Source organism: Sturnus vulgaris, chromosome 1 (assembly GCF_052056855.1).
Source record: "Sturnus vulgaris isolate bStuVul1 chromosome 1, bStuVul1.hap1, whole genome shotgun sequence".
Lineage (NCBI taxonomy): Eukaryota > Metazoa > Chordata > Aves > Passeriformes > Sturnidae > Sturnus > Sturnus vulgaris.
The window spans coordinates 61,505,127-61,520,341 of NC_142243.1; the positions used below are offsets into that span (position 1 = coordinate 61,505,127).

At 38.4% G+C, this 15,215-nt stretch overlaps 1 protein-coding gene across 5 annotated transcripts in view; it reads right to left on the bottom strand.

Annotated features, from left to right (window-relative positions):
• The window catches only part of NFX1 (nuclear transcription factor, X-box binding 1), an 85,637-nt gene that overhangs the window by 25,068 nt on the left and 45,354 nt on the right, over window positions 1-15,215 (bottom strand). For all 5 annotated transcript variants that reach the window (XM_088168031.1, XM_088168026.1, XM_088168023.1 and 2 more), the window contains exons 21-22: window positions 12,162-12,228; window positions 5,161-5,306 (exon numbers count right to left, since the gene is read on the bottom strand). In XM_088168031.1, coding sequence (XP_088024157.1) covers window positions 5,161-5,306; window positions 12,162-12,228 — 213 coding nt within the window. The remainder of the gene's footprint in view (window positions 1-5,160; window positions 5,307-12,161; window positions 12,229-15,215) is intronic.

Sequence of the window (15,215 nt, forward strand, 5' to 3'; positions counted from 1 at the left end):
CTAAACATTAGAACAGGCTGCCCAGGGAAGTGGTTGAGTCACCATCCCTGAAGGTACTAAAAAGATGTGTAGATATGGTGTTTAGGGACTTGGTTTAATGCTAGACTTGACAGTACCACTGGACTCAAGAATCTTAAGGGGTTTTTCCCAACCTACATGATTCTATGTGGAGCACTAAATAAGGATGTTTCCTCCTTATTTACTTTTTTCAGGCATTTTTAAGTATAGTCTTCCAGATCATGAGATTCCCTGTGTTTGCTAATTAAATTAAATTCCTACTCAATGAATACCAACACATGCATCTTGTTTCTTTCAAAATCACATATTGATTTTGACAATGATAAAGGCAATGGGTTGCATATTGGTGTAATTCCAGAAATGTGCACATTTTGAATTCTATATTTTGTCACATACTGGATAATTCATACTTCTTCCCCATTTCCCCAAGAGCTCTAAGCAGTTGAAATATCACATCAGTACACAGATGATCACCACTTCTATTTCAGAGCTCACAAAAATTATGTATTTGTCTTATTTCCATTATCTTTATCGTTTTTAGTTCATAGAGTCTTGTTTCTATCAGTCCGTATTTAAGGGCAAATTTTTGTGATATTTTGGCAACACAGATTAAAAACTCCACAACATTTTCAAGATAAGTCAAAAGTCCACTAAAAAATTAAGTAGTGATTCCTGAGCCCCTTTCAGTATTGTTTTAAACATACTGATAGTCTATTCCAATGAACTAAAAATTAAACTAAACTAAACTAAACACTAAAAATCTTACAAACATAGGCCACCAATTAAAAAAGCATTCCCATCCCCCCCAACAGTGAAAGTTTTCATTACTTGGGAAAAAAGTTGTCACGGGCCATAATTTTTTCAAGGTTATATTATGTTTACATGTACACTCTAACAACAAGCACATTACAGTCCTATCAGTTGAGAACAGCTAATTTTCCTCTCCTGTCTAAAATGGTTAAAAAGTCCTCTCCTTTAGCTCTAAGCCTGCCATAAAAAGCAAAATGCTCACACCATTATTTCAGTTACAACTCAGCCTGTAGAGTTCTAACTGGAAAAAGACAGCAGTGGTAGATGGGAGGGTATTCTGTTGTTTTCTTTCATTTTTATCAACTATGATATGCAAAAACATGGAAAGCAAATTGCCTGGAGGTAATTGAAGAAAAAAAAAAAAAGGAAAGGCCTTCAACAACTAAAGTAAGGTGTCTGTCCTTACTCTAGAATATCAGACTAAATCTTGTTTGTATAGTAAAAAAGAAAATAAATGAGAGCTCTGAAATACCAGAAACAGAACACTTGGAAGAATACATGTGCAGCAATTTTATACTGATTAGTCAAAAAAAAAATCTTACTGAAAAAAGATAATGTTCCTGCATTTCAAGAAAGTAAATCAGCAGTTTTGTTCTAATATTATATGTTCCCAGGATATAGCGAGTTAACATAGCAAACCTTTAAAAATCAGGAGGGATCAAAGCCTTGTGAACAGTTAGAGATGACCCTGGAACCAAATTTGCTTTGGTCCAAGGCCTAGACCTGTTTTAGCTTTGACAAAATTTAGCATCCCCCCTCAAAAAAAAAAAAAAAAAAAGAAAAAAAAAAAAGAAAAAAAAAGAAAAAAAAAAAAAAGAAAAAAAAAGCAGAAGAGATACCGGCAAACTGGTATGCCATGAAACTACAGGGGATTTAGAGACAAAAATCTATCAACTTACATTCCAGTCAAATTAACACCACTTTTTGTATATATTGATGGCACATTGATTGGTTAGAGAAAGAAAAAAAAAAACAGATTAAACAGTCACTCACATTTAGCCCATGTAGGAAAACCCCAAACAACTGAATTCAACTAAACAGATGTCCAATTGGGAAAAAAAACTTTGATTAATTAATTACCAGAAATAAGAAAGAAAGCAGACCCTACCTAACGAGCCATGGTTATCTACCATCAGTTGTGAAAGAATTGAACATTTTGGACATTTTGATATGAAAGTTGCCATTCTTCATGTCATTAACTTATTCTCAAAGTAAGAAAAAGTCAAGTGTCTGCCCCAAGCAACAAAGCTGAGATGACACATTTTTAACAGCAGCACAGGGAAAAGCATGATCATAAACTACCTGCTGATTTTTAAGGCAGTGCTAGTGCTGACAGGATGGCCTGATGTTTGAAACTGAAAAGAGGAAACCATTACTCAATTTATCTTCTTCAAGATTTCAAGATCAATTTTTATAATGACAAGATGGATGAGCATTGAACTGTTTTGGTACAAACTACCACAAAATTCTTTGTCCACCAATCTGTCCAGACTTATTCTATGTAATCTTGCAATAATGAGCCACCATCCTTTCAGGCAGAGCAGATTTTTGTGAAAAATGTCTCTAAAAACTGATAAGGGTTGAGGTGGAATAACGAATTAAATGGCTCTTCAACAATTGCCTGATTGTTTAAACTTCATATATTCTGTGTCATAAACTTTCCAGAAGCAACACACACTATTCTCAGGGAAAACAATGTCACCATTTAAGGAAAAAAACAGTAAGAAAAAGATGCAACTTTTTTCTGAAGCAGGACTGCTGTTAAAACCACCTTAGGTGGTGACCTTATACCAGTATTTGTAGTTAAATGTACTGGGATGTGCAGTGTTTCCTTTCTGTGATGCAACTGTCATGATCTAATAAGGATGTTCTATGTGGTTACAGGGGGTTTAATTTCTTTAGGTCTTTGATCCTGCTAATCTTGTATAGCTTACATTTGGTAACCATTTCCAAACTATTTTCAGACTGACTTCACTGAAAGGAAATAAAAACCTGGGTAAAAAAAAAAATTAACACAGGACATGCCAATAAAATTATGGCAGCATGTGACTTTCTCAGTGAGAACCATGTGGGACCTTGTCACCTTCTTGATAAGTTCTCTTGTTCATGAGGAAAAACAGCCTAATGTTTTTTCTGAAAGCAACAGGAAAAGGATGGGTCTTACAGGGACGACTGCCCTCAAAACCACTTCTAGGATGTCTCAAATCCATACAAGCTGCTTAAACACTACATAGAAACAAGCAGACACTCTATTAACAGGCTCTGGAATCCAGAGTTATTTGGAGAAGGAGTAAATTTTTACTCATCTGAGTAAAAAACTTCAAAAAACCACTGACAGGTACAGTGAAACACAAGTGTGTACTTCAACAGGAAAGCTTTACCCTTCTCATCAAAGCAGTCTGGATATTACCTCTGAACCTAGTTCAGAAAGAATCTGGTATTGCAACTGTTCAAAGGATGGTGACTGCAAAGCTGACCAACAGGTAAGCACAGAGAAAGGCATTTGCAAGTATTCACTATGGATCTTACACTTCAAATGACACCAGAACTGTAATTCAGATCAATACTGGGAATGACCTCTGTGGTTATATATGGGTAAATGCTGATTGATGATTGGAATCATTCTAATGCAGGTAATATGACCAACTTTTACTGATGGTGATGGAGGCAGAGGCTGAGGGCAAAATTTGCCCCTAGACCTCTGGAACAGGAAGGAGCCTGGCTGAAGGAAGCTTTCTTAGCACCAAGGAGATTTTCTCACTCTTCTAATGGACCTGAATAGGAATATTAACATTTGAATGACAAATGGTGGAGTGTGAAGAGAAGGAATGGTCGTCTTGCCTGAATGATTTTCATTTATTTATACATGAAAGAGCCCATGATAGAAATCCAAAGGCGTTGCTGAGACAGAATAAAACAATACCATTTAGACCTTCTGGTGATTAATAGCTCTGGGAGTTGAAAAAGCCATTGTGAAATATTCAAAAAATATCATCCTAGAACTGAACTTGAGCTATTACTCATGTGAGGCTACAGTGTTTTTTATATCTTGAAGAAATGGCAAATAAAAAGAAAATTCAAATAAGCTTTGGAAGAATCCATTAAAATAAGAAATACTGCTATGCAGCTGAAGAACAGTCTCAGTAGACCACTCCAGTGTCTTTTAAAAGAGGGGCAGTATTGAAATAGAAGCATATGCATTCTGCACAGTATACTATTACCTGAAAAACGCAAGAGAAGGAGCAAGTATGCAATCTGTCCTCAAACCATACAGAGGAAGGCCTCCCATTCTCAAGTTGCAGAACATCCCTTTGCTTTTAAAGGATAATCATCTGCCCTGCTCCTTTTATTGTCCTTATTAATTTTTCATTTGCCCCCCTATTTCTTTATTTTTTAAAATAAGCTTTTTCAAATACGAACTCTTTGCTCATCTTCCTTTACTTGAAACAAAATGTATCTTACATTTTAAGATCAAAATAATGTTCCATCTGTTTTGGAAGAAATCAAGATTGTAGCTAAGCTACCAACAGATGAACAAGTTCAGGAATAGCTCATGGCACTCTAATAGCATGGAAGATGAGAGATTTCTTATGACTGCAGTCAATATTTACAGTTAAAAACAACTGGTTGCCAAATAATGACAATTTGACAGCACTAAACTAAATATGCTGCTGAGTAAGGAGCACAATCAATGAAGCCCTGACACCAGAAGCTTTCCCATGCTATGTCTCTAGTGCAATCAGCTTGTTTCTTCCCTAGCTATATTTCCTTCATTTTCTTCTCCACTAGGAACTACCTTTCATGAGTGTTCTCCAAAACATTTCATTTTTGCTACGAAATCTCTTCCATTTGCAGTAATTCCAGCTCCCTCTTTGTCCATTAACTAAAGAGGAAGCATACTCTGTGATAGGGTCATACAGATGGAGAAATATGTTACAATAACCAGATTTTTTTCAAAGGTAATGTAAATTTAAGCATGATTTCTCAACCCATCAATTAGTTTTCATAAAATTTTATCACATACATTATTTTTGACACCTCTATCAAATCTAGCTGATGACAAAAGGTTAGTGTTAAGATGAATGGAAAACAATCTTGCAAAGTATTTTCCTAGCTTTTTTATTTCTAATGGTGTTTTCTTCTCTGAAGATTACTTGAATAAATGTGCCCATGAAACTATCAATTCAAAAACTACTTTAAAATTTTTTCTATTGGAAATTACTGCATTTTGCAAATTGCACTGTAAATAAACTCCTTCCGGTAAGTGATAAAAACCCATCCAATTATTGAAACTGTACTGTAAAGATTTGAAAACAACAATGAATTACATACTTCACTGCAGTGATAACAACATTGCGCTTTGGTTCGTTGTCATAGCTCACACTTTCAATGCCATAAACCTGAGCTAATTCATGGATGATTCTGCGGTGATCTCTGTTCATTGGTGGGTAACAATGACTCTTCTTTGTATGCTTGCCCTGAATTCAACAGAAGAGGTTAAGAAAGAAGAAAAAAAAAAAAAAAAAAGGTGAAGTTTTCCTTCAGGACAGCCAGTTTTTATTGTTCATAAAACAATGTAAAAAGGTGTTTCTTGCTCTAAAATTTTGCTGCTATGACAAAATCAATACCATAAATTGTTGAGACCTCAGTATTGACAGAAAGTTCATTTGAAAATATTCATTTAATTCCCCAAAATTAAATTGTATGTTTTCATCACCTCAAAGTTTACACATACCCACATAGGGGTATTGTTAAAGTTTGAAATACAAATCCTGATTACAGTCATTCACCTTCAATCCCAAAAAACAATACAAAGTTATTTTTATCAGAATCTGTATGTTTCAAAATGATCTGCCAAGTTCACATCAGATCCAATTTTATTTTGCAGATTAGCTTCACAATGCACATATTGCAGATAGCTACAAAGACGTCAAATTTATAAATCACTTCCCTCTACCAAAGAAGCCATTTATCTGCAAGTTCCTCATGTAGATTCTTTATTAAATAAAACCTCAAAGTTCTTTTTTTAATCAGTTAACAAAGACTGATAATCAGTGTTGATTGAACACTGATTATTATAGCAACAGTAAAAGAACAAGCAAAAAAAGCAGGGCCCTATGAGCCCTTGTCCTTAATGGGCTGGATCAATTTGTAACAACAAATGCATATAAAGATGAGTCACTCAGTGCTTCAGTCTGCTTTCACTGCTTCAGCTTTTGCTTTCATGATGATCACCAATTAAGTCTTCTAGGTCTCTGGGTCAACAGAAGGGATTCAAGGGGAAATCAAACTGCCTGTAGTAGAATAAGTTTGAGTCAGGGACTTCTAGAGAAATCCCAACCTATGTAAGTTCCTAGGACTTCATTCAAGGTCACTGAGAGACCAGGATGATATCCCACTTTTCCATCACCTCTGAAAGATTGTATGAATGGGGTAGGGACCAAATGACTAGAGAAAGGTAATTGTTGCAACTATAAACAAACAAACAAACAAACAAACAAACAAACATAAAGAACCCAAGAACTACTGGCTGAACAGCTAAAATTAAAATCTGTTTTTAGCTACATGGAGGAGAAAAGTCCCTGAGAACAATCAGCATGGATTTACAAAAGGTCAGCCACCAAAATTAATGTAATAACCACCATGTGAAATAGTACAAGTCACCAGGGGTACATGGAAGCTATCCTGAAAATAAAGGGTTAATACCTGTCTCTTAGATTATGAAATTGCTAAGTTACAAATAGCAACTGGACCAGAAACTGGTCAATCATTTCAATAAGTCTTCAGGGTAATCACATGCTGATAGAATATTATCTTTACTTTGCAATTAACAGTAACAAACCTCCCAGCTATTACAACACTTCCAGCGTAGATACAAGAATTTGAAGAACTGGATAGATACTGTACCTATTTATGATGACTAGTATTCTTGCTTTAAAAAAGTGGTGATGTGGTGATGGTTCCATGCTCTAAAAAAAATCACAATTCTTGTCCTTAAGAAGACAGAGCTGGATATACATATCCTCTGTCTTTTCTGTTTACATATATCAACCATGAAAACTCTGCTATGCTACCTAGAATACATACTGATAAGTGCAGGGCAAGAGATGTTTATGAGGCAAGCAAATATATGATAGACAGAGCCAAATCATGTTAATGCCAAAACTTTTCAGTATCAAAATCCTTCTTATTACTCATTTATCCAGTTAAGCTGAAGTAGGCATCTCCAAAGGTAAAACATAAATTTAAAAGCAGAAGCAAAATGTGTAAGCCTAAGTAACAGTAATCAGTATGAAAGATATAGTACTGATACAGGCAGAGCTACATGAACGCTTGATAGATTACTTAAGAAGTATTTTGCATGCTAAAGTTCTACATCTAGAAACAAAGAAAACAAAGCCACATATTTAGTCAGAGAAATTTAGGAATCGTAACAAACAAACAACCAAATACAGACTCAAGCATAAAGAGGACTGGCAATCACAGCAGCAGAGCAACTAAAACGAGTCTCCCTACATAATGCCATGTCACACATATTAATTCAATCTTTAGCTACATAAACCTGTGGGTTGCAAGATGAAACCTGACTCTCACAAGAGAGAACAGAAAGCCTCTTTCACAGAAATAGAAAGAAAAGTTATGCAAGAAGAATTGAGTACAAGGGCAAGTTAACTTTACAGCGCATGGGAAATACTCCCTTTTACCCTATATGCTACAATTTTGAAGGAAAAGGGAGTCAGAGCATGGCCTCCACACGCTGTCACTTTAGCTTCAAGACAGGCCAGGAGGACACAGGGAACTACAGGCTGATCAGCCTCACCTCCATCCCTGGGAAATCTTCTCCCTTTTGAAATGTAACTTGTTTTCTGAGAGCTTTCTGGGAACTTCTCATACCTTTATGGAACAGCAATTCCCTACAGCCTGATGGGTAGGATGGTACAGAACCGATCCTTGAGGCTCTCAACTATCATGTGGCCCTAAATGGTTCATCCTGATCATGACAAAAGCTGGGTACACTAAGTCATTTCCCCCTTAGGTGAGACAGGGAAAAGACTGACATGTGGTTTGTTTTCATATTTTCTTTCTCTTCTGCAATGTAGATGCTCCTTAACAGACACTATTTGTCTGCTTTGTAGGATTGTTATTTAACAAACAGCTGGTTTGCACTGAAAACTAAAGCACTGGAGATGCTCTTAACCTCTCTAGTACTCTTGTTCTGGCATAGTTCATGTCACTAATTGCAAATTCAACCTATGGTTGCCCCTTTTTGAATATAATTACAGATTTTGGTTTGATATTAGAATAAGCATATATTTGGTATATGCAGTTATATATAGAAAGATATATGTGTACACACTTGTGTACGTATGTGTGTATGATAAAGGTAATGTATAAAGGGGTATGTAAAATAGGACAACCACAGGCAACACAACACTAGGCAAGTGTGAAACACTAGGCAAACTGAAACAATATAGGTAAAACAATATAGATAACAAACAACTATTCTTTGCATCTACTTCCAAGTGTCTGATGTTGGAGGGACCTGAGTATAATTAGCATAATCGGCACCCAAATGAATAAGAAACTGAGCACAGGAAGCAAGAGACACATGAACAGGGAATTCCTGTTAATACTCATGCAGTAAATAGACAGGAGACTCAAGTAGTGTCAGGCCACTTGGAATGAATATAAGTTGTAAGAGTAAGTAGAAATTACTCCAGAAAGGCCAAGGCCCATCTGGAATTACATCCGGCCAATTACAGCAAGGACAGAAAGAAGGGCTTCAAATACATAAATAATAACAAAAGGAAAACTAAGGATAATGTGGACCTATTACCAAACAGAGGGGGAATCCTAGTAAGAGGACACAGAGAAGATGGGAGTATGTGAACACCTTCTTTGCATCAGTCTTCATTGACAAGCCCTCAAGAATCTCTGACTCAGGAGACCAGAGTAAAGGAATGTTGGAAGGAAGAGTTTCTGTTGGTCAAGGATTGGGGTTAGAGAACACCTAGGCAAATCTGATATCCAAAAATCCATGGGCTCTGATGGGATGCATCCATGAGTGCTGAGAGACATAATAGTGAGGCTGCTTATGATCATTTTTGAAAGGTCATGGTGGTCAGGTGAGGTGCATGAAAGAAAGCAAACACCACCCCAGTGATGTCTTGGCCTTTCTTAAAGGGCAAGAAGGACTCTGGGGAACTAAAGGCCAGTCAGTCTGTCATGGTTTGATCCTGGCCAAATGCCAGGCACCCATGAAAAGCCACTCACTCATCCTTCCCCTGCTACAGCTGGGTAGAGGAGAAAAACTTAACAAAGGGTCCATGGGTTAAGGACCGGAAGAAAACACTCCAAGGGCAAAATAGGCTCAATTTCAGAGACAGAAAGTGAATTTGTTACTAACAAAATCAGAGCAGGATAATGAGAAGTGAAATAGATGGGTTTAAGGGCTTTCTTCCCCAGCCACTCCCTCCTTCCCACTGACAGCCCAGGGAGACAGGGGGTGAGGGTTTTGGTCAATTCATCACCCAAGCTTTTCTTCTGCTTGACTCAGGGAGAGAAGTTGTTCCGCTGTGAAACTGTGGAGTCCCTTTCCACGGGAGACAGTTCCCCATGAACTTCTCCACCATGGTTCCAATCTCATGAGCAGCAGCCCTCATAAAACTGCTGCAATATAAATTCCTCTCACAGGCAAACAGTTCTTCCAAAATTGAGGTCATTCTTCCATGGGGTGCAGTCCTCCAAGGACAGGCTGCTCCAGCCTGGCAGCAGGGACCTCCTCTCCACCGGGTCTCCCACTGGATCACAGACCCCTCCAGGCATCCACCTGCTCCAGCTTGGGCATCTCCCCCACGGGCTGTGGGTGGATCTCTGCATCCCCCGTGGATCCCATGGGCTGTGGGTGGATCTCTGCATCCCCCGTGGAACTCCAGGTGCTGCAGGGGCACAGCTGCTTCACCATGGTCTCACCACAGCCTGCAGAGGAATCTCAGCTCTGGCACCTGGAGCACCTCCTGCCCCTCCTTCTCCAATGACCTTGGTGTCTCCATGATGTTTCCCTCACATGTTCTCACCTCCTTCTCTTCTCCAGCTGGAATTAACACTGTGCCACCACCTTTGTTTTGATTTCTTCTTAAATATGTTATCACAGAGATGTTTACCATAATTTCTAATTGGCCAGTGGCATGTCTATCTTCAGAGCCATCAGGGATTGGCTCTGCTGGACATGGTGCAAGTTTCTAGCTGCTTCTCACAGAAGCCACCTCTTTGGCCCCCACCCCACCACTACCAAAAACCAGGCCATGCAAAACCAACACACGGTCTCACATCAGTCTCTGGAGAAGTGATGGGAATTGCTCACCCTCAAGGTCATTGTGGGATGATATGAAGGTGATCAGGGCTAGTCATTATGGATTCACCAAAGGAAAATCATGCTTAACCAATCTGACTGTATGACAAAACAATTATCTATCCCCTGGATAGATAAGGTGAGAGCACTGAATATTGTCTACCTCGACTTCAGGAAGATTTTTGACACTGTGTCCTGTGACATCCTCATAGATTAACTCAGGAAGTGCAGCCTGGATGAGTGGACAGTGAGGTGCACTGAAAACTGGATGAACAGCAGATCTCCGAGAGTTGTGATCAGTGGCAGAGAGCCAAGATGGAGGCCTGTAACTAGTGGTGCTCCCCAGTGATCATAACTGGCTCTAATATTCTTTTAACTTATTCATCAGTGACTTGAATGAAGGGGCAGATTACCTCCTCAGCAAGTTCACTGATGACCCATAGTTGGGAGGAGGGGCTAAAACCCCAGAATATTGTGCAGCCCTTCAAAAGGATCTCAACAAGTGGGAGGGATGGGCAGAAAAGAATCTTCTGATATTCTTTAAAGGCAAAGTACAGAGACCCGCACTCAGGGAAAAAGAACCTAATGCACCAGTATAGGCTGACCTGCTGGAAAGCAATCTTCAGACAACAATCTGGAGGTGCTGGTAGGCAACAAGCTGTCATAAGCCAGCATTGTGCCCTTGTGGCACAAGACCAATGACATGGCACATTAGGAAGAGTCTTACCAGGAGGTCATGAGAGGTGATCCTGCTCCTCTACTCAGCCCTCACGAGGCCTCATCTGGAATTCTGTATCCAGTACTAGGCTCCTCAGTACAACAGAGGAATGGAGCTCCTGGAGCAAGTCCAGTAAAGGGCTACAAAGATGACAGGGGACTGGACCATCTCACAAGGACAGGCTGTGAGAGTTGGGCCTATTGTGCCTCAAGAAGAGATGACAAATAGGATTTTATTTATTATTATTTATTTTGTCAATAAGTATCTGAAGATAGAGTGTCAGGTGGATGGAACCAGGCAATTTAATAGCTGGCCACTTAATAGTGCCAACCAACAGGAAAAGAGGCATTAGGCAGAAACCAATGCACAGGAAGTTTCATGTGAACATGAGAAAGAACTTCTTTACTATATAGGTGACTGAGGACTGAAACAGATTGCCCAGAGAAGTTGTGGAGTCTCTCTCACTGGAGATATTACAGAACTGTCTGGATGCAATCCCATCCAATGTGATCTAGGATGACCCTGCTTGAGCTGGGAGCTTGGACTGGATGATCCCACTGGGGCCCCTTTGATAACTAGACACATATTGACTCATTTTAGTCTTTCATTCTAACAATGAAAACAATGAACAAGAAAATTAGACAGATGGACAAGCACCAAGATTGTTTAAGAAACATCATCCATGATTAGCTCCTTCTTGAGCTAAGGGCAACTGAGGATATTACATGTTTACATGGTGCTTTGAACCACATATATTGGGTCTTTCATGGAGCAGCAGCAAGCTGACCTGACAACTGAAGGTGCTATCACTGAAAAACATGATTGTGTCTGTGGTACCAGCCTCTCTAAGCATACTGGAGTCTCTCAAACACTGTGGCTGAATCCAGGTTTTCTCATAGAAGAAGATAATAAATAACTCATGCACTGGCAAATATAGGAAGGTATCAAATGATCTGTGAGCAAGTTGCACTACAGGGATCAGAAGTACCTAGGCTTTCCTTTTAAAAGTCTGAACGTTTAAACATCATCTTTGACAATATTTTATTAATGGAGATCCAAAAACTGATGATAATCCATTGATGCATTAAAGCCTGGCACTGCTTAAATTCTTAGAAAAGGTTTGGCACCAAAGTGATCCTGAACTACTAGGTCTCCCAAAAATTTTGTTCAATTTACACTGTGCACTATACTGGAGCCCAAGCAGATCTAGTGTCAACTCATGAGTATTAATAATATTTAGTAAAATCAAACTCGTATACTGACCTTATTCACAGCTTCCACAAGCATTCTCATTTCCTTCTCAATGTCACTGACAAATTTTATATCCTTCCTGCAAGAACAGCATTCTAGGTTAGCAAGGCAAGAGAGTGTACAAAGATAAAGTATCTTCATATTTTTCAACAGGAACAAAATTAAAGAACACAACTGACTGAAGCAGAAGCTTCATTCACATTAAGACTGTTAGTGTGTCATCACTATTATAAAAATAATTATTTCCTCTTCAATAATTGGAACGAAGACTAAAATTCTATGACATGGTTCCACTGTCTGACAATACAGTTTTACACTTTCAAATGAATAATGTAGACTTTTAAGTTGCCATTTTGGCGTTTTTAAATTACTTGTCATTAATTTACTTAATTACAATGTATTATGTGACACAAAAATGGGGATAGGGTAAACAAAGTTGAGTTCTTTTCCAAGACAAAGTTGACTGATTTTGGTCTTCAGCTCACCTAGCACAAAAAATTATTAAGAATGCAAGAAGCAGCATAAGTTACTTGCAAGCAAACAAAACATTCTTGATGTGAGATACTAAGGATTTGTTTGAAGTATGTTTTTGTAACTAGGTTCATCGCAATACTTCAAAAGTCTTTCACTTAAGGGCAAACTTTGTGCTCTGCTCTTAAATAAGCAAGTAAACTAACTTCAAAAGTAAGGCTGCTATTTGGTAGGCCACCATCCCCATGGAGAAAAAACGCTACTCAAAGATTTCGTATCTCAAAGTTGGTTAGCAATAAATAATTTTTAAAAAACAAGGCACTATTCCATACCAACACAGTATCACTTTGTGAATGATGTCAGAATTTAACCAGACAAGCACAACTATCTTTGGTAAATGACCTACCAAAGTTCTGGATGCTGAGGTGAATGTATCAACAAAAGACCATACAAATGGTCTCAAACAAATGTGCAAAACGACAACATTGAGTAGCTCAAAGGACTCAGCCCATCACTAGTAAACAAACCTTCAAGGTTTAGCAAGAGTACAGAGACACTGCATGTAGCTATGAGAACTCCTCGGTCTTCAGCAGACAGAAATATAACACTGGGAGAATTGGAAAAAGGACCTGAACTGGGTAGAGTTAAAATGAAAGGGACCTCCAGACACCTACAGTGTGAAATACAATGTCAGCTCATGTGGTATGAGGCTTTGGAAAAAATATTACAGCAATAATTTCAGGTTCAAAAAAACCCCAATTCAACAACAAAAAACTGATACCTTCAGGATTCAGAGGGTTAAAAAGCACATACTACACAGTATGCCAGCTATGAACACCCAAATTTCAAGGTGAAGTAATCATGGCTGGTAAAAAAAAAATGTATCAATAATCCAGTGAGAGGGTACACAAGCATCTGATATACAATATTTAAAAGCGTACTAAGGAACCAGCTAACACACTGGGGTTACATTAAAAAAAAAGCCCTTCAGGAGCCTATAAAACAAGAGATTTTCATAGTCCATACAGTGGGGTCTTACACAGCCAGTGACAAAATAAGAAAATTCTCTTCTGTGTAGTTCCATGTGGCTAGATACTTTAGATGTTCTCTCTTTCTCCAGTTGTTTTAATTCATCGAGTAACAGCCTCAACATCATCAATGTCCAACTGGACATTGAGCATTTTCTTACTCTCTGTGTGTATTTCTGGAGTTTCTTAGAAAGGTCAGTGCTGAGGTGTCCAGCCAGTGGATCTGTACCCCCTGATCTGTGCTCAGTTGGCAGTCATCTCCATGCTACAAGATGGATTCCTCTTGGCAGCAGAATATCTCCTCATGTAAAGCTTTATGGTGGAGAGACTTCTTTTGATTCCTTATCAGATCCTGACTCAGCAAGATTAGCATGCAGCAGCATTACTATGCTATTCCTGGGGCCCTCTTCTCCTGTCACTGTCCTACAAAGGTGACATTATATCTTGACAAGCTAACACTTGCTTATCTTTTTCCTGTTATCTTGAGTTGTACTGCATTTTGGGAGCTTTAGGGTTCTGTAATCAAAGATAACACCTCAAAATCAGGAGTTCTTACAGCTTTCTCAAGTTTTCTTCATTTCAAGGTACATATTTCTTTCAGCTCTTGACAATGTATCAGCTACATAGATAAATAATTGCCAAAAGATAATATAGCATCCTAGTAATGACTTTGGCAGCTGCTACCTTGTTGAGGCAGTGACTCTGAAAGCACAGGGAGGCAGCTGTCATGTTTCTCAATCATTCTAAGATCCCATATGTAACTTAAGCACTGCAGAAAGCACAGATCTCCTGCATTACTGGAGTGTTGTGCTCAAGCAAAAATAATCTGTCAGAAATTATTCAGAATACTGAACCACCTGAAAAACATACTGTAACAGATACAATTTCTGGATTCTGTCATCTTGATGGAAAGACAAATCTTTTGCTAGACTACTGAGACAAAAGATCATCAGAAGCAGTCAAGAAATCAAATTCAAAAAGTCATAGATTCACAAATTGCAGATTGCTGACTTGAAGACTAACAAAAACTTTTGCTTCCTCTATGAATCAGTAAGAACAGTCTTGGTGTAATAGTTTACTGTCAATTACCAGTGTAAAGTGGCTACAAAGCAAACACAAGTAAAATCACTGAAAGAATGGAAAGAGGAGGAGTGTGGAAGCATTAAGGCTACTTTTCAAGGTATCTCATTAAGGCTACTTTTCAAAGTTTCTGTTTGACCATCTGCAGTACAGTACATGACCTTGGTCAGTTTTGTACAAGAAAGATGAAAGGTACACTATGGGTAGTGGCTGGCAGAAAGACAAGACAGAATTGTACTCCAAGAAACCGCAGTAGACTACACACATGGTGCAAAATTTTCACCTTCTTATTGTACTGAAAGTGTTGCTGTGTTTTCTGAAAAAGATGAAACAAAACATATTCTACACACAACTAAGAGAATAGTTCTTATAAAATAGCCCTTTAAAATGCAAATACTTATAAAACAGTAGCTCCACAATGAAAACATTCAGCTCCTATCTTGCAACAGGCTCATCAGTTGGAAGTAAAGAAGACGTAACTTACTCT